Source organism: Manacus vitellinus, unplaced genomic scaffold, assembly GCF_001715985.3.
Source record: "Manacus vitellinus isolate BGI_N305 unplaced genomic scaffold, ASM171598v3 scaffold_63_pilon, whole genome shotgun sequence".
Taxonomy (NCBI): domain Eukaryota; kingdom Metazoa; phylum Chordata; class Aves; order Passeriformes; family Pipridae; genus Manacus; species Manacus vitellinus.
Window position 1 is genome coordinate 2,467,408 of NW_021940711.1, and position 22,917 is coordinate 2,490,324.

The following is a 22,917-nucleotide window of genomic DNA, read 5'->3' on the forward strand; positions in this document are numbered from 1 at the left end:
ATAAAAGTAACAGAGATCTTGTTTTAACAGTCCTCAGTGGAAAGCAAGTCGGGCCAAGAGCAGGCACTGGGCACTATGTTGGAGGATAAGCTGGCAGGGATCCGCCCAAGATCACTGCCCCCGTCAATAAAGCCATAGCAAGAAAAAGCAGTGCCTCTGAAACTGAAGATACACCTCTTCAAACAAAAGGAAACACTCACTTTGCAGTTGTCACCACAGCTCTGTATGGATGCAAAACTAGAACAAGTTACAGCTGTCAAGGCAAATATTTCAGTCGCTTCCACAGGCACTGTTCTTGTACCCTACTTACTAAAAAGTGACAGGGCAAGATGCCGAGCTCTCAAGCATCACACACTCCGAAACACTGGATTTGGAAGGAGTGCTCTTAACACACTCAAGCTCACGGCCCTAGTCCTCGCTCAGCACACACCTGCTGAGGAATACATTTAGTGCAGGGGGCTCGGGGTGCAGGCTGAGCTCTGAGTGGAGGGAGCCCGAGACAAGAGGCCATGAACTGCCAACTCTTCGCTCAACAAAGGGCACCGGGACCTGTGGCACCAGCCAGGTGACCGAACACTCAGAGACACAGCAGGAACTGATGGCCCCAGACTTTCACCCACTTGGACTGTGAGAGTATAAAACCCCCAGCGTTTCCTTTGTTCGGGGTCTCTCCTCGGAGGAACCCAACTCGGTCTGTTCTGTTGTCACAACATGATTAAATTATTTTAAGGATCAGATGTCCAAGACACTGCTATGGGAAACCTGAGGTCAAGCCGGTAGGGAAACCTTGTGTGAGTGCTGTGTGTGTAAGAAGCCAAGCAGAGCACCCATCAGCTCACTGGAGCCACCCACAGTGAGGGGGGTTTGGTCCCAACAGTGAAAGTCTCAGATGATGCGACTGTAAACGCCAGAGTGGCTCCTGGATGGCAGGACAGGAAAGTTCCCTTAACATGCATACTTACAAGCCATTCAAAGCTACTTTTTACAGCTAGTTTAAATACAGATAGACTGAGAGGCTGCATAGCAAAACTATGCATGGCAAATCTTCACTTGTGCAGCATTAAAGACTTACTACTGCTGCAGAGATTGTCCTGATACCATCACAGCTCAGGAGCTAAATCAGACTGACATCAGGTAGCACAAAAGGTGTCGTGAGTAGAAGGATCACCTGTAACAATGAAGGTATCTTGCTGAAAAATCAGATTTAACTTTCTACAAGAGAAAACGCAAAAGCTGAGTCCTGTATATTGTACAAAGACTATCATCACCTGTTCCAGTTCAAAAGAATTCCTTCTATACAAGCAAATCCAACATAGCCAAAGTGTAACACTAAACTCTTTCAAACCACAACTTCACTCTGTTATTGGCTACCTAGATAGGATGCTTTCAAACATTTGTATGCTTTCAAGCAAGAGGAACTAAATTCAATCAATTAAATGACTTTATTTTTCCATTCAGACCACTCTGAGGACAACAGGAATCATGTTATACCAGCCTAGCTTGAAACATTTAGCAATAAACACACCCACGCTGACATCTTCTATTACTATAGAATATTTATTGACATTGTCTTTTGTTCTACACATCTTCTACACTGCAGCAGGGCATGCAAGCTGCAAGGCATTAAGCATTTATGATGTGTTTGTGTACCTGCAACTAGGCAAAGGTCATCCAAATACAAATTTACTTTCTTCTTTGATCATATCAAGAAAAAAGTAACCCCAACATTTGCCTGCCAGGTAAAAGACAGCTGGAATCAGAGCTGGTACAAAGCAGCTACTCATTTTCATGGCATGTCTAGTAAGGATTGACCTTAAGCATTTTTGTATCCATTTCATATGTCTAAAAACCTATCTTCACCGTGGCTGCAACCTGCCTACTATCTGAAAAAAACTGGTCTCTCTCCCATTCCTAGTAAACCAAGTAGGTAATACCACACTGCACCTAAAAATACTACAGCATCTTAGCAAGCTTCAGAGCTAGCACAGCCAGCAGGACAGAGAAGAATATCATCTGAACTAAGGTGAAGTCGTGACTCCTTAACTGTGCCTCAAAAGAAAAAAAAAATCATAATTTAAAAAAACCACAAACCAGTAAACACTAACTTTACTGAAAGGTAACATGAAAATATTCATTTCTCTACATATCACCACTCCAGTACCAAGTCAGCTGGTACTCACACTATCACTCTAGCAAGGAACACGATCCACAACACTCTGCAGTTGTCCTTGAAGGGCTCACCATGCACAACCCTTGGCCAAAGATTTGTTTCCCCAGTGGACCATTTGCAATCCACGAAACATTTTTATCTGAGGACTTTCTGAATGGGGGCTGTCCATTTTTTAAGGCTAGCCTGGCACTCCGAGCTGGCATTAGCTCAGGGATCATTGTGGGTATGCTGAAGCCTAGAGCTGTGAGTATGACCAGACAGCCCCCAGCAGAGCTGTAACCAAAGCAAGGCACAGCCCCAGTCCAGTCCCTCCCTCCCTCATGCTCATCATTGCAGCAAGAGTTCAGCTCGGGGGATCCCCAAATCCACAGCCTCTAAATACTGGATTTTAGCAAAACAAAAGAGGATAACAGCTTTTTAAACTAATGAGGTCTGCCACCTGAGTAAAACTACAGTATTTGAAAACAAATTCCCCTGATTGCTGTGTCCTTAGAAGAAAGGTCCTTCCCTCCAATCTCACTTTTGGCTTCAGCAGCTTTTCAGTGATTTCTTGCATTATGATAAATTCCACATGCTGCGAAATGTCAAAAATTATCTTAGGTCTGGATGTTCTTTATCTACTTTAAGTTGGCTGATTAAGACTTTCCTAATTAGCAAGAAAGGATACAATCAATGGAACAGTTAGTATCCCTTGGTCAAGAACATTGTGAAACTTGTTAAGCAAAAGGATGTAGTAAATGAAGGTGGTTTTGTATGTCTATGTATGCATTACCAACCTGGTAAAAAACTCAAGGTCCATGTGTCCCTTAGCAGAACTGTCTTTATTATAATATTAAAAAAATCACACCTATAGGTCAAAAAGACCCCTGCCCAGGTGAAGCCCCTTCCCTTGGGCATATATAGAATTTAGCTGTGATTACACAACTTGTATGGAAACTACTAATCAATCATAATGGAGGGGCTGTACTTGGAAAGTAACTAACTCTGACCTTCTGTTTATAAATAACAGTGTGGAAAGTCCTGTTGGTGTGCTTGATTTGTGGGAAACTACCAAGCACCCAAGGCTTGCCCAAATCTGAAATAAATAATCAATATCTCTCTGGAGCGTGTAATTATTGGCTTGTTGCACACCCGGTAACGAATCCGATTTTGCAGACAACACACACATTTCTCCTCGATTATCAGAAAACAAATCTTTTACTTTCCCCTCTCTCGAGGCCCTGCCACGTGTCTGCTCCCTCTGGATGCCCTCAGTCTCATGCAGCCTCCACCTTCCCTGCCCCGCTGCCACGAGCTCTGGCAGCTTTCCACAGCCAGTGGTCACTGGGGCAGGCTCTGCCACGTCCTCCCTTTCTGAAGGCAGTGCCTGGGGCGAAGAAAGCACACAGGTATCCTTACAAAACTGCAAATGAAAGCCCAAAAAAAGCCAGACACATCACCCAGCCTATCAGCAACCAAGCAAATGAACATTATTAACATGTTGTGAACACCTAAGTGTGTTATTAACTGGGAGAGTTACATTCTTAACGAGCAGCCCAAATTCAGCCGACAGTTTTCAGAGAGCTGCATTCAGTGTAAGTTTGAGACATTCTGGTTCTTTGCCTGTATCAGAGGGCCATAAAACAATCAAACAGAATAACTCAGCTTGGTGGAGAAGACTCCTGGGGGACCCACACATCCTGCTGCTGGCTGACCATAACATTTCTGCACTGTCCAAACTCGGTTTTAAAGAGTTTCAAACTGTCAGCCATTCTTCTCCAATTGCCAACGTGGTCCAATCAATGTGTTCTGACAGCTGGTTATGAGCAGCATGTTAATGTTTCAGAGAGACAACAATTGTCAACCTAGTGTACATAAAACACCTGCTCTCAGCCGGGAGCCACAGGATGGAAGGTAGCTCCTCGAGTAGTAACTCCTCCTTCACAATGCTTAAATCAGCAGAAGATTTGTGTAACACTTCTTCTTCACTTTACTCTTTTGCATACTTTAACCCCAAGCACAGAAGCAGGTGGGCACAATTCTATTCGCATTTGCATCTCTAAAAACCTTTTCAGAAGGAAAAAAAGCTGTAGATATCTCACATATTTCACATCACCTCATTCAGAGGGATGGAAGTAGGGCTGGATCTTTATATTCTCTTTACAGCTTTCCAGTTTAGCAATTCTACATATAAATATTCATGAAGATGTGCCCTTTACCCTAAAAGAAAAAGGTTAATGGAGACATTCGCAGAGTTTTTCCTTCCCTTTTTGAATACTGGGCATCTCAGAATCCAATATACGTATACCCATCTTGCAGAGAATAATCTAAAACATAGCAGGGAGTAAATCCAATTTTTCAGGTTTACAACTAGGGTCAGAAGTCACTTGCATAGGCTTCCTTTCATCAGTTAGGTTTCAGTGATTAATTTAACCAGCTTATTACCCCTTTGTGTTTTTAATTAAACATATAATGGCCTGGTAGCCTTCCAGCTGTTATTTATGAACACACAGCTTTCTATCTACTCCTCAGCAGTCCCAGAAGCTGTTCATGGTGTCACCTGGGGGGAACTATTCAGCAGTGTACTAGATGCCTGTTTGCCCTCCCCACCCAAAACTAACTTGCAAGGAATAAAAATCTTTCACTGCGAGCCTGACACATTTATCAGACTCTCCCCCTGAATATTTGTATCAACACAGCTTGCTGCTACATAGTGGAAGGTCAGATTTTCCACTGGACAACTCCATTTCACCACAGCAGTACAATCAGCTTAACAGGTTTCCAACAGGTTTCCAAATATTTGGCATGGACATAGGTTATAAGCATATTAAATAAATAAATAAATAAATAAATGAAGTTTTTAGTGCTCCCTGTAAGAAAATCTTCACAACATTCATCTTATGACTTGCTCTTTAGTCCTACCATGGTGGGATCTCACGTTTTTAAACACTCTTCAGAAAGAATGATAACACATGGGTACCTGAACATCCTTGATATATTTCTCCAGCTACTGATCTTGGCCAGTAGTGGAAAAGAGCCATCAATATATCTCAAACCCAGCGATTAAACAGCTGAAAGGCAATACTGACTCCACCTAATTTACGTTCTTGGGCTCTGGACCATGCAAGGCCAGAGCAGGCAGGGAGCAGGCAGACAACTTCAGATGAAACTGTATTAAATCACTTTTGAAATAAGGATTCATTATGTAGGATTTTAAATATCTTGATGGCCTTTTCCAAGTGTTTCGATGCTCTGAAGAGTCAAAGGTTGTGAGCAAAATAGCTCAGAAAGCTCATCTAGGAAGAATCAGCTAGCATAATTCCCCAATCAAGAAAAACAGTTTCCATCTTCTGCATCCCTAAGTAACATGTTTGTCCATCCCGTATTACATTTCATTATCTATAATTTAGGAACAAAAATATAATCTTCTGCTTCACCACTGTACCCCAGATAACTATGTGCACAGTGTGCACAAACTCTCAGACTCTTCAATTAGACTTTATCTGTATTAATTAAGCTTTCTATTTTCCAAGCTGTATCTTAATACATTTGAATCATGAAAACAAAGTCTTTATCATTATTAAACTGACTCAACAAAATATTAACAAAGATGCATTTGCCATCATCGTAGTATAACTCCTGTCCATCAAATGATGATATAAATTAACAGCAAATCTCTAATTGCCGTGAAATATCCCTTTAGAATTAAACAAAACAGCATATCTAAATCACTTCAAGAAAAATTGTGTTAATCTTATTTTAATATCTTCAGTTTAAGAGTTCCAGTCCATTGGAAAATAAAATCCCACTAGAGAAGTGAAATTTAGACCATGTAACACCACCATAGGACAATCATCTCCACTACATCAAAAGACAGTTTGCCATGAGGTAACTACCTATGCTGTTATGGTGCCCTATGTAATTTAGAACATATACACACGTGTATATGTCTACATATACACACACCTTCTCATTGCCTGTAATGACACCTATTTCTCATCTATTAAATCTGTGCACAATCAAAAACGACACTTCCCCTAGAGATATGACCTCTGGTACCAACAGCTAACACAGCTCCTTTAATTCAGATGTTGTTGACTTCCTGCATGATCTGAAACCTTAAACTTTGGCCACTTTTGCAGGTAAGTTAAAAAACATTATGCCCTTAACTATAATATCTCCTATTTTGTGGAAAGAGAAGAAATTGAGAAGAGTTATCGGTTTTTCCATAGCCTATACTGGTTAAGTAACAAATGTACCCTTATACTTGTTCCCATACATCTTAATCATGATCAAACATAAAGATGCTCCTTATTATTCTCTTTGCATTTTCATAGACACAGGGGAAGTTGAAAAGGCTTGACCAAAAAAAGGATGTCACCAGAACAGAACCGTGATAGTTATCAGAAGCTTAGTAGGAGCAACAGTTCATAAAAGGTTCCGTGTGACAAGGGTCTGCACCCATTCCAGTTCCCATGCAAACCTATAGAATGACTTGAGCAGTTAGAGAAACATCACAAAATACCAAGGTGAAAGTTCTAATGTAAGCAGAGTCCTCTTCGGCAGTGCCCCAAATCTTTGTTCTCTTCTCCTCATCTATGTTGAAAAATATTTCCTCCATTGTCACCCACTTAATTAATTTCTGTCATCACAGACCTAATGGTTTGAAAGCACTATCTTTACCAAGGTCTGAGTAACAACCTGAGAAACAATGACTTCAAGTGATACACAATGAGTCCAAAAAAAGAAGGATAATTACAGTATCCAGACACTCAGAAAGTAACAGCAGTCATGAGTAACACTGGACATGCCTGTTTTGACTCTTACATCAAACTACAGACAAACTTCCTCAGTTACTATAGAGAGCTACAAAGGTTTAAACGAGACCAGCACACAATCCTTCAACTGCATATATATTTTAAGCAGATGTCATAATTTTAAATATTACAGATAACCTCAGTGTCAGAGAGGGCAACAGCAGTGTATTTTGTTCAACCAAGATTACTCCTGCATAGCACATCTCTCTACAAGCCCCTGCCTGTCAAGATAGAGGACCTGTAGCTGCATTCAGTAGATGCCATATCTAAAAATCCATGTGCCTTGCTTCGTATAATCATCACTGCCTGTCTAGTTTGACCTTGGATTTTGCTAAGTGCAGGCATGTGACTGTTTGTCTGTTCAATGGCTGCACTCAACATCCTGTTTCTCAAATAAATAAATAAATAAACAAACCTTTAACATGGCAAACTGATCCTGTTAACCATGACTTCAGAGAGCTACAATGGCCTGGAAAAGCTTGGGGGAATTGAAAATTAAAGACAAAAGGAATGATAGAGTAAGAGAAGGAAAACAGGAAGAGATGGAGGGAGGGATCCCTCTGTAACGTACAGTGATTTTCTTCTTGACTGAAACAATGGCCTGAAAAATGCAAGAAGGAATAAAGTAAAAGACCAATAAGAAAGCAGAGGTGACAGAAAAGTATGGTGATAGAATAGGGAAACAGCAGAGTCCTCCCCTTAGCCACCCTAGTCAGGACATCTCTGCTGTTGCACTGGCAAAAGCCATCATTGACCGTTTGGTCATAATAAAGCCACTGCCTTCTCCTTCATATACTTCCTCAAAAAAAGGTAAGGAATTGGGCCAAGAGTTGAGTATCATGTACATGATTAAGACAAATACCAATAAGATTTTTTTTCATAAAAGAAGTGTTGCAGATCGTCCGGTATTAGATTTGAAATGGGAGCAACCAAAGAATATCCTATTACTTGTATTACAACAAAAAAGACTAGAACTAGTGTTTTATGTGTCAGACTAGACACAAAGGTCCTTCAAGACCTAAGATATTATTCAAAAAGCATTCACAAAGTTACACGTAAGAGGCTATTTGATGCAACACACACTTTGAAACATCAAAACATCATTGGAATTGTATTATGGACCATAATACCAAGTGTACTCTTTGTTTTTTTTAAACAAACAGAAGTCTGCCACTATAATAGCTAATCAAAGAGACCTCTTTTTTTCCTCCTACACTGGCAAAAAAAGGGGGAAAAAAAGCATACATGAAAAAGGAATATAATGTCTTATGTTGGGAAGAAAACATATACAGTATGTGTATACATAGGAAGCACAAGTAGCTTAATAGCTTAATTGCTGAATCTCCAAGAAAACATATTCTTTCATAATGTTATAAAACACAGTGAAGCAAGAAACACATGCAAGTTTAACTCTTACGAAAAAGCAGACTCCAAAGCACATATGATAAACTAGTTAGGAAAATTGCATTACAAGGTTTGTAACTTCCAAAGTATCTATACTACATTGGCTTTGATCTTTCTGTTTAAGTTATTTTACAGGCCAGGATACATATATAATGAATTGCTCCTATAAAAAAAAAAATCAACTAGAAAAAAAGCACATTGCAAACTACAAAGAAATGCTCTACCTTACACATCAGATTTTACATCCACCATTTCAACACATTGCCCAAGTAGACCAGAGTGCTCAGGATCTTTTATGTTGCTACTGCTACAAGAGAGAAACAATTTCCTCTTACCTGTGCTCTAACTCTCGGATGGACAGTATAACTCCAGAAGTGGATGCCTTCTGTTGCAGAGTGGCCAGAAACGTGAACTCACTTTTATTCCGGAAGAGCTGAATTAACTTCTCACTCACATGAGGTGCTGCGTGGATTTCTCTTTCTACATCTAAGAATTTTATTAAAAAAAAAAAAAAAAAAGGGAAATAACATTACAGTAAAAATGCCAAGTCAGAAAGATTTAGATTACATTTTTCATTTTCACATCAATATTTTTCATTTTTGAGAGTCATCTACCATGTTCCACCACCGCACTTTTTCCAAGAAAAAACCCAAATGCCATCTCTGTCAGCATGCCCACTTGTCACTTGGACAAGTTCACAACTGGTCAGCTACTGATTTTCTGATGGATTTTTTGACGGGATGCTGAGCCATTTGTGTCTGCTGCGAGCAGATTAAGTTGCTGTAAATAAGGTGTGCTGCAGGCAGATAAATAGGCTCCTAAATTCTGAGAAATCTCAGGCACTGCCTCTCCCAACACAATTCACCAAGCTCCAATTTCAGTTTTTACCACTGACTCGGTTTCCACCTCTCCATCATACATCACAGGGAACCTGTCCTTGCACAGTGTAAGGCAGAGATGTATTATTGCTAATAATGCTCTACGGCTGCGCTCCTGCCTGAGAAATAAATACAAGACACGCTTGCAATCCGCTGCTGTTCCAGGGATTTCTCAGTTTAAACAAGCAGAGTGTGACAGCTCATACAATATTTATTAAACCACAACCTGACCAGGCAGATTCAGAAACATTTCAGTCTCGCTAATCCTGCTCATGTCCAAGCAGCATCATTGCCTTCTCATATTTGATCTTCAAAGGTTCAAATGAATCATCTCCTCCCCATTCATTTTTCCCTCATCCTTTCATTTGCCATACATCATCCGCTACCAAAGACAATTAACAACAGAAAGGCAGAAATCAGGGCAATTCACCTTCCCACCCCATGTCTCTCTCATGCTGGGCCTTTGTCACACGTTTGCAAGACCTGAGCCACTTGCGGTTTCTGGATGTCACAACCAATTAGAAACCCTGTGTGCATCCTTTCCAAAGGTTTACTTTGGAGCCAAAAAATGCCAGCAAAAATTCTCAGCTGGCAAAAAAACCATATAAGTCTGCTGAATCCTGAGAATACAGCCCAGCAAGCATGATGTAACACACAAAGGAGTGATGAGATTTACAATTCAGAATTTCACTGCAGGATAAAAAAAAAAGAAAAAAAAACCACCCAAACTAAAAAGGGCCCCATTGTGTCATTAAATGAGGCTTTGCAGGCAGAAAGAGGAGATGCTGGCTTGAAAAACAACCTAAAATCTCAGACACACAACTACTGAAGGAATGCCATGGACTGAAACCAAACTCCAAGGAAAAAGTATTCAAGCATGTTTTGTAATTGGGTGTCTCAATTTTTCCTGTACAGCTTAAGACCCTCCAAATGAGTTTACACACTCAGAATCCATAATACACCTGCACTCTGAAAGGCTCATCTCTGAAAAATAAGACACCAAAAATTACTTAGTCATCATTTACAAATCTTTCCCAGGGGCTTAAATTACCCTGATAAATAAATACAGCCCCCACTTTACCACAACAAACTATCTGTCTGTCCAACACGACTTTTATCATAGCAGAGGGTAAAGCTTCAAAGAACAGAAATTGTTTCCCCTGCCATCATATAGTGGAATGGAAGAATAAACAATCCAGCACAGAAGACTAGATTTTGTCTTTATCTATTAGATTTTGTTATCTGTATCGTTATCTTCACCTAGCAGATGTTATTACTGGTCATAAATACTGTGTAGTTTCCTTTTACAAAGCTGATACAGGAGACACAAAACTGTGTATCCCATACACCCATAAATTCACCAATACCCAGTTTGCTATCTACAGAGACAGACAATCAACTGGTACTAAGTTCCAAGTAAGACTCAGATACAACGTTCAAGACTTGACAGATGAAGATAATTATCACCGTTTGAAGGTTAAAAACCTTCATATCTGACAATTTTTTTTCTTAAAGTTGTCACAATTACCAGAAATAAAATATGACTTAACTAAGCTTTCAAAAATTCTTTCACATGAAAGCATAGGCAGTGCTGTCAGTGGAACACATATGTTAAAACTTCAGTCAAGCCCTGCAATGTACAACATTTCTTCGTTATAAGAAGCCCAGATATAAAGCCACATCCCACCATCTATCCATCAAATTTTATACAAATATCAAACTTCTATAAATTTTATTTCTATGTTTATCAAATTTTATACAAAAATATAGGGTTCCTTGGTCAGAATCCAGAATGGTTAATCAACACAGTCCATACTTCAGTTAGAAACATACTTTGAAATATTGTGCATACTCTACCATACTCAGTGTGACTTCATAGGCACAACTACACCAAAACCACATGCAACACTGATATTGGTTCTCTGTTGATTAAAAGCAGTAAGATCCAAAGTTCTGAAATTCCAGAGTGTTGGGTTCAAACTACTAGATAACACAATTCATATAGTGCTTTGCAACACTGTGCTAGTATAATTGGCACTAAGGAAGTTATATAACCAGGCTTTTAGAAATTAACACACTTTCAAGTACAGTGCTATTTTATTTTGAGTAGTTCCGCCCATTACCAGTGGCTTGGAACATCCCTACTGCAAGCCAGGTGAAAAATTTACTTGCAGATGCAGAAGTGTCTACAGAAATGCCACTTCTCATAACCCAACATCAAGAGGACTTTCCCACCAGTTCTGTGGCAAGATGGCAAATGGAACCCAAGAGCCTGCAACTGGATTTGTAAGCTGGGAAGCCCACCGAGGCTGTGGGGGGATACCAAAGGGCACAGGACAGGGGTGCTGAGCACAAACCTGGGCTTCCAACCTGGGACCCAAACGCTGGGAAAGAACCATTGCTCAAGAGGCCTGCTGAGGACACGGCCCAGTCAACACAGCTCCTGTCCCCAGGGGACACCTCCCACACTGCACCTCTCTAGCAGTGTCCCTCCTCACACCACACAGTCCCTGGGAACATCATCTCTTTGTGTTTTGCTTGATTTCTGCAGAAAATACCATACAAATGGACTGGGAGTACGATCCATTTAGAATAAGAGCTTTCTATTTTCAGGTTGATTTTCACACTTCAAAAAAAAAAAAAGAAAAAGAAAAAGAAAAATTGAGAATACATACACCCCCTCACCACAGGTGCCTGAAAGGTAAAATACTTTTTATGCTCTCGATAAAAATAACTGTCTGCTTGTAATGAAATGTCGTATTTCCTACATTATATAGAACAATATAGGTTTATACAGCAATCTTCACTGAAACATCGCTTCATGCTTGAATGATAATGCAATCTCAGCAAAATAAATAAACACAGATATGACTTTCATATGTCCTTCTATGTGATTATATTTTCCTAATTTGAAATACTGACTGTCTGGTGAGTTTTTCAAGACATACCAGAGTGTTTCTAAAATTAAACAAGGAAAGAAAGCAAGCATACTCAGTTATTTGAAAGTCCAAGAGACACAAATCATCTCAGAGCATCAAGCAGAAGCAACTTCCTACCTTCAGCAAAACAGAAAAGCACAAGACACACCTATGTCAGAGGGAGCTTATTTGTTGCTTGATTTAAATTCCTTTTTTTTAAGATGCATAGAATAGAATCAACCAGGTTGGAAAAGACCTCCAAGATCATCAAGTCCAACCCTTGATCCAACCCCACTGTGGTTCCGAGACCATGGCACTAAGTGCCACATCCAGTTGTATTTTAGAAACCTTCAGGCAAGGTGAACCCACCCCCTCCCTGGGCAGCCCATTGCAATGTCTGATCACTCTCTCTGTAAAAAATTTCTTCCTAATATCCAACCTAAACCTCCCCTGGCACAGCTTAAGACCTTGACCTCTTGTCTCACTGATCGCTGCCTGGGAGAAGAGACCGATTCCCCCCCGGCTCCCCCCTCCTGTCAGGGAGTTGCAGAGAGTGAGGAGGTCTCCCCTGAGCCTCCTCTTCTCCAGGCTGAACAGCCCCAGCTCCCTCAGCCTCTCCTCACAGCACTTGTGCTCAAGTCCCTTCACCAGCCTCGTTGCTCTTCTCTGGACCTGCTCCAGCCCCTCCATGTCCTTCCTGAATGTCTAAGGAAGAAGTGTCAAATGGAAACCAACAGTGTGGTTTGCCAGGACAACCTACCATATCCATTTAGTCACCACCATCCCACATTTCCTTGCCTGGCACCATCTCCCCCACCCCCAGGGATGCCACTTTGCCTTCTCCTGGCTGCCTTGTCCCAGGTGAGCTCATTCAGCCCCTGGCTGCACAGCCCTACCAAGCCCAAAAGAGCTACAAGAGGAAGCAGCTCCCAGGGCTACACTCACGCAGGGCTCAGAGCCCGCAGCACAACCCTGGCCAGACTCTGCAGGGAAGAGCTCGGCCCCCTGCCCAGCTGCAGCTCTTACAGCCCCGGCCACCCGGAGAAATTTTACCCACAACTGCGACCGCTCACAATACTCACTGTCAGCACCTTCAAAATAAGTCTCAAATTTTTATTTCAGCATGGGTGTGTTTTAACTTCCTCATGAAAACCAGTCCAAATGAAAGGCAACGCTGCTCTGGGGCCAACAAGGTCAGGTCAAGCTTTACCTGTGCATTTCATACGTATGGGGTATTTTGGTACACACTAACCCTCCATCCAAATGGAATTAGGTGTAATAACTCAGGATTAGCATCAGGCCTTACCCAACCTGATTTAGGCCCTCAAGTCACATCTTCCTGTGGGGATTCAATGCACTGTCCATCACCAGCTCCAGCAACTAAAAATTAAAACCTCAGTTTGTAACCCAGAACACTTTAGAGCCCCTAATAAGAAAGTGGGAGAAGCTGGGAGTCAGCTCCATTAGAAACTGTAAGAAAACTGCCACCACACAGAAGCAGGCAAAACGAGCTGGAGAAAGAAAAGAAGGCAAAGGTCTTGCCAAACTTACTTTGACAACAATGGTACAAAGGGAAATACGTGACCATTTGGGCTGGAATTTTAAGCGATGAAAGACATGTACCAGTTGTTAAAAGCTGAATCCCAGGCCATCCAGGAAATATTTTTTCTATAATAGATGCCCCCATTAGAGGAAAAATACTAAAATTTCATTCAGAATCAACTCATTTTCTAAAGCTACAGATACATTTTTATCATTCACTAGCCTGCTTGAATACTTTTTACTTCCTTTGGCAGAAAATATACTGCAGAACACATTGCTTTATTGGTAACTTCAATCATTTTAAAGCTATTTGCTTCAACATGCTTTCAGGAGAGCCTTTGAACAGTCACTCTGGACAAGCAAGTAGAAATTAACTCTGCAACAACAGACAATCTGGATTTAAGTTACAGCAATTAAAAAATTGAATATTACATCCAATTGGCTTTTACCTTGCTATGGGCAAAATCCAATAAAACCAAAATATATACTTAAAAAGCAAAACAAACAAACAAACAAAAAAAATCATGCCAGAGCCCCACTTTTTTTAAGTCATCAGCTTTTCAAAAATGAAACCAAGATTAGGAGGAGGATCCAACACTAGCAACTCTGAGTGCAGACAGTTCCTAACACGAAACAGAATCGCAAAAGCCTTCTTGTTCACTGCAGGCAGGTGCTTCCTCAGAGTCTGAGTTCAAGTGAGATCCAGTGCATTGCCTCCTTTTCTGCACATTGGTCCCACAAAACAGAAGAACTGGTTAAAAATAAAAAACAGCCCAAAACACTACTGGTGACAAGTGACCACTCCCACTCTTTCCTACTCTTCTAAGAGCACACCTCAGTCCACACAAGTCACTAACAGATCCAAAAGTCCCCAAAAGGATGCTAACACTAACAATGGGGATCTCCTCCAAAAAGAATCATTTCCCTGTTTGGCAGTGAAATGCTTCAGTGTCCCTCCCCACCTAGCAAGGGCAAAATGTAGTTACCTGCAGACACCACTAGTTTTTTATTTTAAGCTGTGGGGACAAAATTCACATAAATTTCTCCATATATGCAAACAAAATAAAAGACTTTGTAACATGCTCCTGTCCCAGGAACGGGCACAGAGCCATGAATATCCCTCAGAGCACTTTGGGAGCTCAATCAGCACTAAGGCTTGAGACAGCCCACTGTGCTGCAGAGATCCACTTGCCTACACTGCTTCCACACCAGGATGGGTTTTAGCAAGTTGTGGGGTACTGCCAAGGGAAAAGAAATGCAAATTTATGTTAAGATGCTGGGCTGGCACTGTTGCTCTCTGGGGCCCCTGCACTGGAACAGTTGGGACCAGGACCACCTGTCCTCCCTGCCAGCAACCCAGAGAGAGGGGTCAGAAAACAGCTCACCCTTCTCTTAAAAACTATGCTACCAGGCAGGACCAAAGAGGGTGTGATGTTTTCCCTCAAGCACATCACTGCTTCTACGTATTCTCACCGGCATGAAAAGACACTGTAAATGTTTTTGCCTTGCTAGATCCACTCAGAGTCAGTAATAAACAGTATGAAATCATGTTCAACAGCACAGCTTTCTAAATTATGATTATTCATAGTAAATCACTTTTTACGTGTTGCTCCAAACACTGTTTCTCAGGAATAAGATCCGTCTGCAGTGAAATGCTTGGTGATTTTAATATGCAAGCCTCCTACAGAGATGATGTCTCATTTTAATTATTGTTTCGGTTTAATGGGTTTTCATTAAATTAGAGGATGGAGCAATTACCAGGGTGAACAGCTAATGTCACAAAGGTAAGTTCCCATGACTATACAGCAAAAGCAGTTTCACTACAGAAGTGTAATTCAATGGAAATTCTCCTTTTGCATGATGCAAAACTACCCTGGCTATACATGCTCATATATTGCTGTCATTTTGATACACGTTTGGAAACTCGTTTCCAAATAGGTCTCTCCCAACAAAATTAATCTAGCATTTAAAATATTATGTATTCATATTTTGTAATATATATATATATTTTAATCCTTTCAGGAAGCTATTACAAACCCAATCCTAAAACTCCAGATGCTGGGGCAGGAGAACTTTAAGCCACTAAAGAAATCAAGCAGAACACTTATCAAATCACAGTTTCTCCTCAACCAATAATTTAGCTAATGTCAGACTCTTCACTTCTTGAAAATTGGCTTGATTTGAGCACCAGCTAGAGTAACCACACTCATGCTAATTAAGTAGTTGTCAGAGAGTCTAAGTCCTTTGTTTGCTTTATCAGCATTTCAAACTGAATTCTGGAAATTGAGAACTCTGGAACAAACAGAGCAGCAGACACGGCACAAGACTTGGAAATGAATACATGCCAAGAGAGAAGGCAGCCACCTCTGCTTCTCCAGCCAGCAAAAGGTGCCTGAAGTGGCAGAGAAACTCTGGTGGCAGAAAGCTTATATCAAAAAAATTCATACAGGTTTCCTACCTCCAGGGCCCTTTCTTGTGTTTTCCACCCACCTGGACAAACTGACCAGGGAAAGCGCTGGAGGGATCCCTCCAGCAGCAGAAGGATGAGCAGCAGCCCTGGGTACATGCACAGCACAGCGACTGACTCTGCCAATCAAACCATTTGGCCATTATGGAGCAAAGTCAGAAAACTGCAGTAGCCAAATGGCTTTGGAACAACCTTCCTGGTGAGCTCAACAGTGATTGCCTTGCTAAGGCTGCACATCACCTGTTACTGAAGGAAGCCACTTGAACTTTTTCCAAATATTTTAAGCAGCAGCTGAGCTTGTCTTCTCAAGTAGGCTCTGTTGTTTCCTCAAAGGATTCATACTGAAATCAAGACTATTTACAAGTGGCTGATCCCTTAAATTAAATGCTTCGTTGAAATGCTCCAGGAGTTCACTATCACTAAAAGCACATAATCTGCTCTTAAATCATGTGAGTTAATCAAATTACATGTGTTGTTAGTTAATTAGTTCAGGAGTCACTGATTATATCATCTTTTCCACTGTTTACCTACATTAGATAAGGTATCACATCACTGTGCCTATGAAGACTGCTGTTTGCAGATTTGGAAAATAAAAACATTTTAACAGAAAGAACATGGACTACACCAGCAACGCTTTGAATAGGGCCAGTGGCAACGTACACAACATTGGGAAAAAGCATTTCTAAGAATCATTCCCAATGTATTATCTGTTTTTCAGGAGTACTGTCCACTTCAGGGATCTATTTCAAGGGTATATTAAATGCTAATGTCAGAGGGAATAACGAGCCCCTCAAAAACACAACTCCATGCAAAAGCAAGCGAAACAATTTCTCTCCTCCCCTTCTACAAAACATTTTCAGGTATGCTCTACGTCACAAACACAAAAAAAAAATTAGAAATCGCTTTTAAAAAATTATAATATATACTGAGCCTGACAAAACATGTTCTTCAGCTGCATTTGTTTAAGGGAGACTTAAGACGGTAGCAGAAGGTTACTTAGAACAAAAAATCAGACACAGAAGCTACGTTTTACCACTAAGTGTAAGTTTGGACTTGTTTCCTCCCACTATAACTCTAAGTCTGTTTGTAATCTAGAAATAAAATATAAGCTTTTTCAACAGAGCATGCAGAGAGACTGATCCATTTATATTCTTAGGCAATATGTAATAATTCTGATTTCTCTTTTAGCATTCTTCCTTCTTCCAGGTAATAATACTGCTCATACTTTATGGCAACAGTATTAAAAATAAATATTAATCACAAGTACTTCTAAAGTGATGTAGAAATCCTAAGCTCAATATTAACATGACAGATAGAGTAAACAAGTAATCCATTTCAAAGAAATTTTAAGTACCAGATCCCACTGAAGCAGGAGAGAAGCTGAATTCCTAAATTACTTTGACTCTGTCCAACTTCAGCAAGGACATAGAAATCAGAATCTGCCTCCCTGGTGAAAACCTGGATTCTTGAGTGTGTAAATCAAAATACTATTTAAATAGTTCATTAACAGGGAAGTTTCAGCAAAACAGAAATCTTTGACTCGCTTTCTTCACTTGCAGAGAGAGGTTACTACGCCTAATGCAGCTCACAGAGCTGGCTACACCTACACAAAGGCTTTAATTTCCAGTCATTTCATCACATGAATAATCCAACTAAAGGCAATGAAATTATCCATAAAGTCCAAAGTAAGCATATGTTGAAGTGCTCTCTTGGTTCAAAAACTCCCAATGACTTGACAGTCTAAATAATTTTTTAATTACTTTTAAAGCATTTAGTCCATGTATTACTAAAATCTTTTTTTTTTTAATTCTCTATATATGATTTATATAAGCATTAAACAATACATGTTTCATGAACTAATTCTCCCTTCTGTTTTCTTTCCCTGAGGAGAAAAATCACTTCCATGTTATTGCTAAAGCAAATTAAATCCTGGATGTCTGTTTTATTTATTAACTGCATGATAATAGCATGAGGCATAATACATTTGTCAGAGCCCTTCTCTATTGAAGTATAATTTCTGCTGTCAACCTCTTTATGTTTATATTCAATATTCCAGTTGTCTTTGTTTTTTGGAACACACATAAGCACACATTTATATTTTCTCCCAAAATAAGTATAAATGCTATTGGTGAAGTGTTTCTCAACACCCCCCAACAAAGACCCATAAACACAGCTAACATTAGTCATTATCCACAAGTTTTATATAATTATTTGAGATACTTAATTTTTTTTAAAGTGTCACAATAATAACTGTTTTATTTTTTTACACCATAATTATGATTTGGAGCATTGCTTTTCTTATTTCGCCCAAGCATACCACAACTCATGAATAAAATATGACAACTTTGATAGCATCCATTGCTGTGGGTTCATCCGTAACAGCAAACGTGCTTCGGGTACTAAGAGCTCCCCTTTTCTCCATAAGCCTTTGTTTCTGAAAATAAGCTTTTATTTAAATAGAACTGCCACATGTGTCCCCCCACTTTTTTGCATTTCTTGCTGTTAGCAGTAACACCAGCAATAATGTTTACTTTTTTTTTTTAATGGCTGCATTTTGAAACGATTAGGATGACATGAAGCTAGAAATATCCCACCTGAAAGCTGGTACTCACAAGACATCAAAAAACATTAAAAGCAGTGCCAGCATCAGAGAAAAAAAGCTAAAGCAGAGGGCATGACTTAAATATGTGGGCAATAGTATTATAAAAGAGAGATTATTTTTTTCCGCCTTCATAATTAGTTACAGTGAAGTAAACCTAAATTACTTTGCCCACTTCCCCAACAAGATTACTGTAACTAGTACTGCAGAGTCCTCCTACCACAACTTGTCAGCAGACTCCCTTAAAAGGAAGACTTGGGGTAAGTGCAGTACATGGTTTCCAAATCACCAGCATGTACCAAATTATTCTATAAATATCATGCTTTAAGGCTGTGCTACTTTATTTTCCAAACAACACGATGAACATCTGTAGAGACCTCCACAGACCAAGAAAAATCACGACACATAAACACACAAACCCCACTCTCCTCCCACACATCATGGCTTTGTTATTTTCCCCAGTCCCCAAGAAGAGGCTTTAAAATTTCGACATTGTTATTCACAATGAGCTGAAGTAGAGAGAGAGAAGTGGAGGAAAGTCTGAATGCCATCTGTAGACACTCTTTCATCATAGAAGCAATGAGTATTTAAACCACTAGATCCAGTTTTATACGTTTTGCTCTCAGAATATCTTTGCTCTGTTCCAGTTTACAAAAGATTTTTTAAAAACTAAAAGAACGAGTAAAAGAAGGAGGCCACACATCACAGAAATAAGCTTTACAACACAAATTTAACTGTTTTAGAAGTAAGTGAAGAAGAAGTAAGCATCCCACTGATGCCAAATGGAAAACTCACAGCTTCAGAGGGAGGAGTCACCCACATGTGCAAGGGAAAGACGGACTCTCTAAAATAATCCCTGCAGCTGTAGTGATCCTATACTATTTTTCCTATTTATAGCACAGGGGACCCACAGCAAACTCAGCTGTAACTCTGTAAGAAATGTTACCACAAAGGACGTAGGATGAAGGACAGAAAAACTGCAATGAGACATTTTTAAGAAGCAAAAGCAGTTCTGAGCTATAGTACTTATTGCTCCAAAATACTGATTCACAGATCCCTCTTGTCAGAATTACAGAACTTTGCTGGTTTAGCAGGTATGCAGCCTACACAACTAAGGATTTTGCTCAATGTTATAGTGGACATCAGGTGCCAAAAACCAATTTTTTTGTCCATTCCATTTAAAAAAGAGAAAATCTAATGTTCTGTACTGTTATCACTGAAAAGGCCACAAAAGGCAGGGCAATCACATGACATAATGCCATAAACCAGCACAGTATGACATGAATTCTTCATACCACTTATGTGGTGAAAAGGAAAAATAAGAGAAAAAAATGTCCCCCTTTTTTCATTTCTACACCCACACTGCAGGTGGTAGGACTAATCTAGAATTTGGCATAGAAGAAATAGGTTGAGGTCTCAAGTAGCATCTAATTTTTATTCTTGACAGATAGTTCAAGACAGCAGGGGTTTCACCACAGGAAATGGTCCATCCCTGCCTCTTGCATTAGGTCTGGTTATACCTGCCTATGTGTACTTTTTAAAGGTACAAAATCTTTAAAAAAAAATCATTTCATGTGTTTAAATTTGCGTGATAGTAATTTCAAATTACTTCCTTTTAGGCAAAAGGTTTGCTCTGTTTAGAAGTAATGTCATTAAGTAGGTCAAGTGTAAATGCTCTTCTCAAATGGATATTAATGTATTTCTACTAAAATTGGTTTAAGAATTAAGAGATTGCTCTTGGGGTCAAAATGCACCATAATGGACCATCCTGTTCCATTGCCTACAGTGAGAGCCCAATTCTTGAGCATTGCTTTTCCCTTCTCCTGTTGTTTAAGCAGTTTTAACTCAGCAGTGCCCACTAATGCTCCAATTCTGCTCTCTTTTAACCCAGACCTGCAATATCAGGTACAGGGACTTGCCCTGAGCTTGGGCAGGATTCTCTACCCAGGGACACTCCGAGGGATTTGCCTCAAGGCAGCACAACTCAGGTACTGACTTTGTTATAGAACAATATTCTTACTCTAGTTTAATACTTGTTTACTAGACAAGTAGTTAATAAAACCTGACTACTTGCAGTATGAAATGACTTAAGAGTATCTGTTTGCCAAAATCTTTGCAGGAAAAGACCATTTTTGTTGTATTTCTGTTTTGATGAAGATACAAGAAACTCAGACTGTTATTCTTACTTTGATCTAAGTTGAACTACGTTCATTGTAAGGACCTAGATGCTCACATGGTGTGGAACACAACACCTACCAGCAGTATCAGAAACTAATTCCTACATGCCCCTCTCAGCCCACTGAAGAGCAGAGAACTTTCTTTTCTTTCTGCTTTCCTTTCTGCTTCTCTTCACGACAGGACTCTGTCAACAGGCTGCCAGAAGCATTCAAGGCTTTTAGCATACTACAGAAGTACTGAAGTGCTTATCCCACTTCCCCTCTGTACTTACACTCATGGCAAATGGAGATAGACAAGTAGCACAATTATTGTCTCCCAGAAAAGCAAAAATAACTGTCAAGGACAGAGGCAATGTGTGCTCAGAATTCTTTCCTAATCATTACAGACATGATGGGAAATCCAAAAAATGTCAAGTAAGAGAAGGCAGCATGACAGCATTCAGGATGGGGGAAAAAAAGAAGGAAAGTAGAAATTGGTCACTGTTGTTTAATGTGACTATGGTTCTATTTTAGTCTACACTTACTTGGAAGGAGGGGTAGGGGTGTTTTAAACAAGAGAATATAGAGCAAGAAACTCTGCAATTATTTACAAGTAATACCTTCATATCAATATGCTGGATAAATTTTACTCCTAAACAGGTTTCTAACATAATTGAAACATTAAACAAGAAACAGCCAAGATAGGATGGGTATATATGAGTATTTTAAAAACTACCTCTGGGAACTGACAAAGTTAACAGTAGTTTATGTATCTTCAAAGCCTCAAAGCATTGTTTAATAATTACGTCTCAGGTGACCTTTAATTTTCTCCATTGAAGATGATTCACCTCATTCATCCCCTCCTACTTCATTGTATTTAGTTTCAGATCATTTCTCTGTTCTGAAAGTGGTCAGTTTTGCAAAGAAAAAAACACACACTGAAGACTTTTTCATTGCAAAAAAAAATTACATTGTGTATACAAAACACATTAAAACATTAGCTATATTAAAAATATATATAATTCATAAGTTAGGCACTTGTTAGAATTCAAGTATCACAGGGACTCAACCCTCTGGGGATGCATATTCCAAAACCTTTCTTAATTACAGGATCACACACCTCTTTCCAGAGGGCTCCTTTCTCACAATCAGTGCACAAAAGGAAGAACAAAACAATTTAACAAACAAGGATCTTAAGTTTTGCTTTATTTTTATTGTTCAAGGCTCACCTTGAACAGTAAATCTGCCATAGTCAAATCCTTCTCTGAAGGCAGAACACACCATGATCAAGTTAATTATTGCAGCATAGTATTCAAGCCCTCTACAAGTATTAATGAATTCTTCACACCGTGATTGTCGGAGGAAAGGGCATTAGTACCTCAACTTTACAGGTGAACAACCAAAGCACAGCAAAATGAAGGTTCTAAATGGCTAATTAAAAAAAAAAAAAAAAAAAAAAAAAAAAAAACAACCAACACATTATCCAAGTTTCATCCTCCAAAAACATTTGTTAAATATTGGCACATACCACGGGTACTTCACGGCAATACCAAATCTGAACTTTCTGTGCTTTTCCCTATCATGCTGCCCTGGTGCTGCCTCTACCATAAGCAAACCTTTACCCAGTCCTACTCTCCTAGTCCAAGACTGCAGTCCTTGGGTTTTCCACCCAGGCCACAGCCCTTTGCCTCTCTCTTCATGCTGCTTCTCCCAGCTGCTGTCCACAGCTCCCCTTACTGTGCTCTCCACCCCTGCCCCTCACTCCCCCCCAGGTCAGAGTCCTTGTACCATCCCTGTCACAGCTTCCCTGTCTGGCCATCACCTGTCTCCTTCTTGGCCTCCAGCTCCTCAACACAGCTTTTTCTCTCCTCTCCCCTCCACATGCCCGTCTGAGGCCATTTTCTTGCCCTGCCTGTCACAGTTCATCTCATCCAGCTGCTTCCACACCCTTGCCCAGCATCAGCCCAAGTCACTGCCTGGCTCCCAG

At 40.0% G+C, this 22,917-nt stretch overlaps 1 protein-coding gene across 2 annotated transcripts in view; it reads right to left on the reverse strand.

The window, feature by feature from the left end:
* Positions 1 to 22,917, reverse strand: part of NELL1 (neural EGFL like 1) — a 273,582-nt gene that overhangs the window by 242,534 nt on the left and 8,131 nt on the right. For both annotated transcript variants that reach the window (XM_018083431.1, XM_018083430.1), the window contains exon 2: positions 8,706 to 8,856. In XM_018083431.1, coding sequence (XP_017938920.1) covers positions 8,706 to 8,856 — 151 coding nt within the window. The remainder of the gene's footprint in view (positions 1 to 8,705; positions 8,857 to 22,917) is intronic.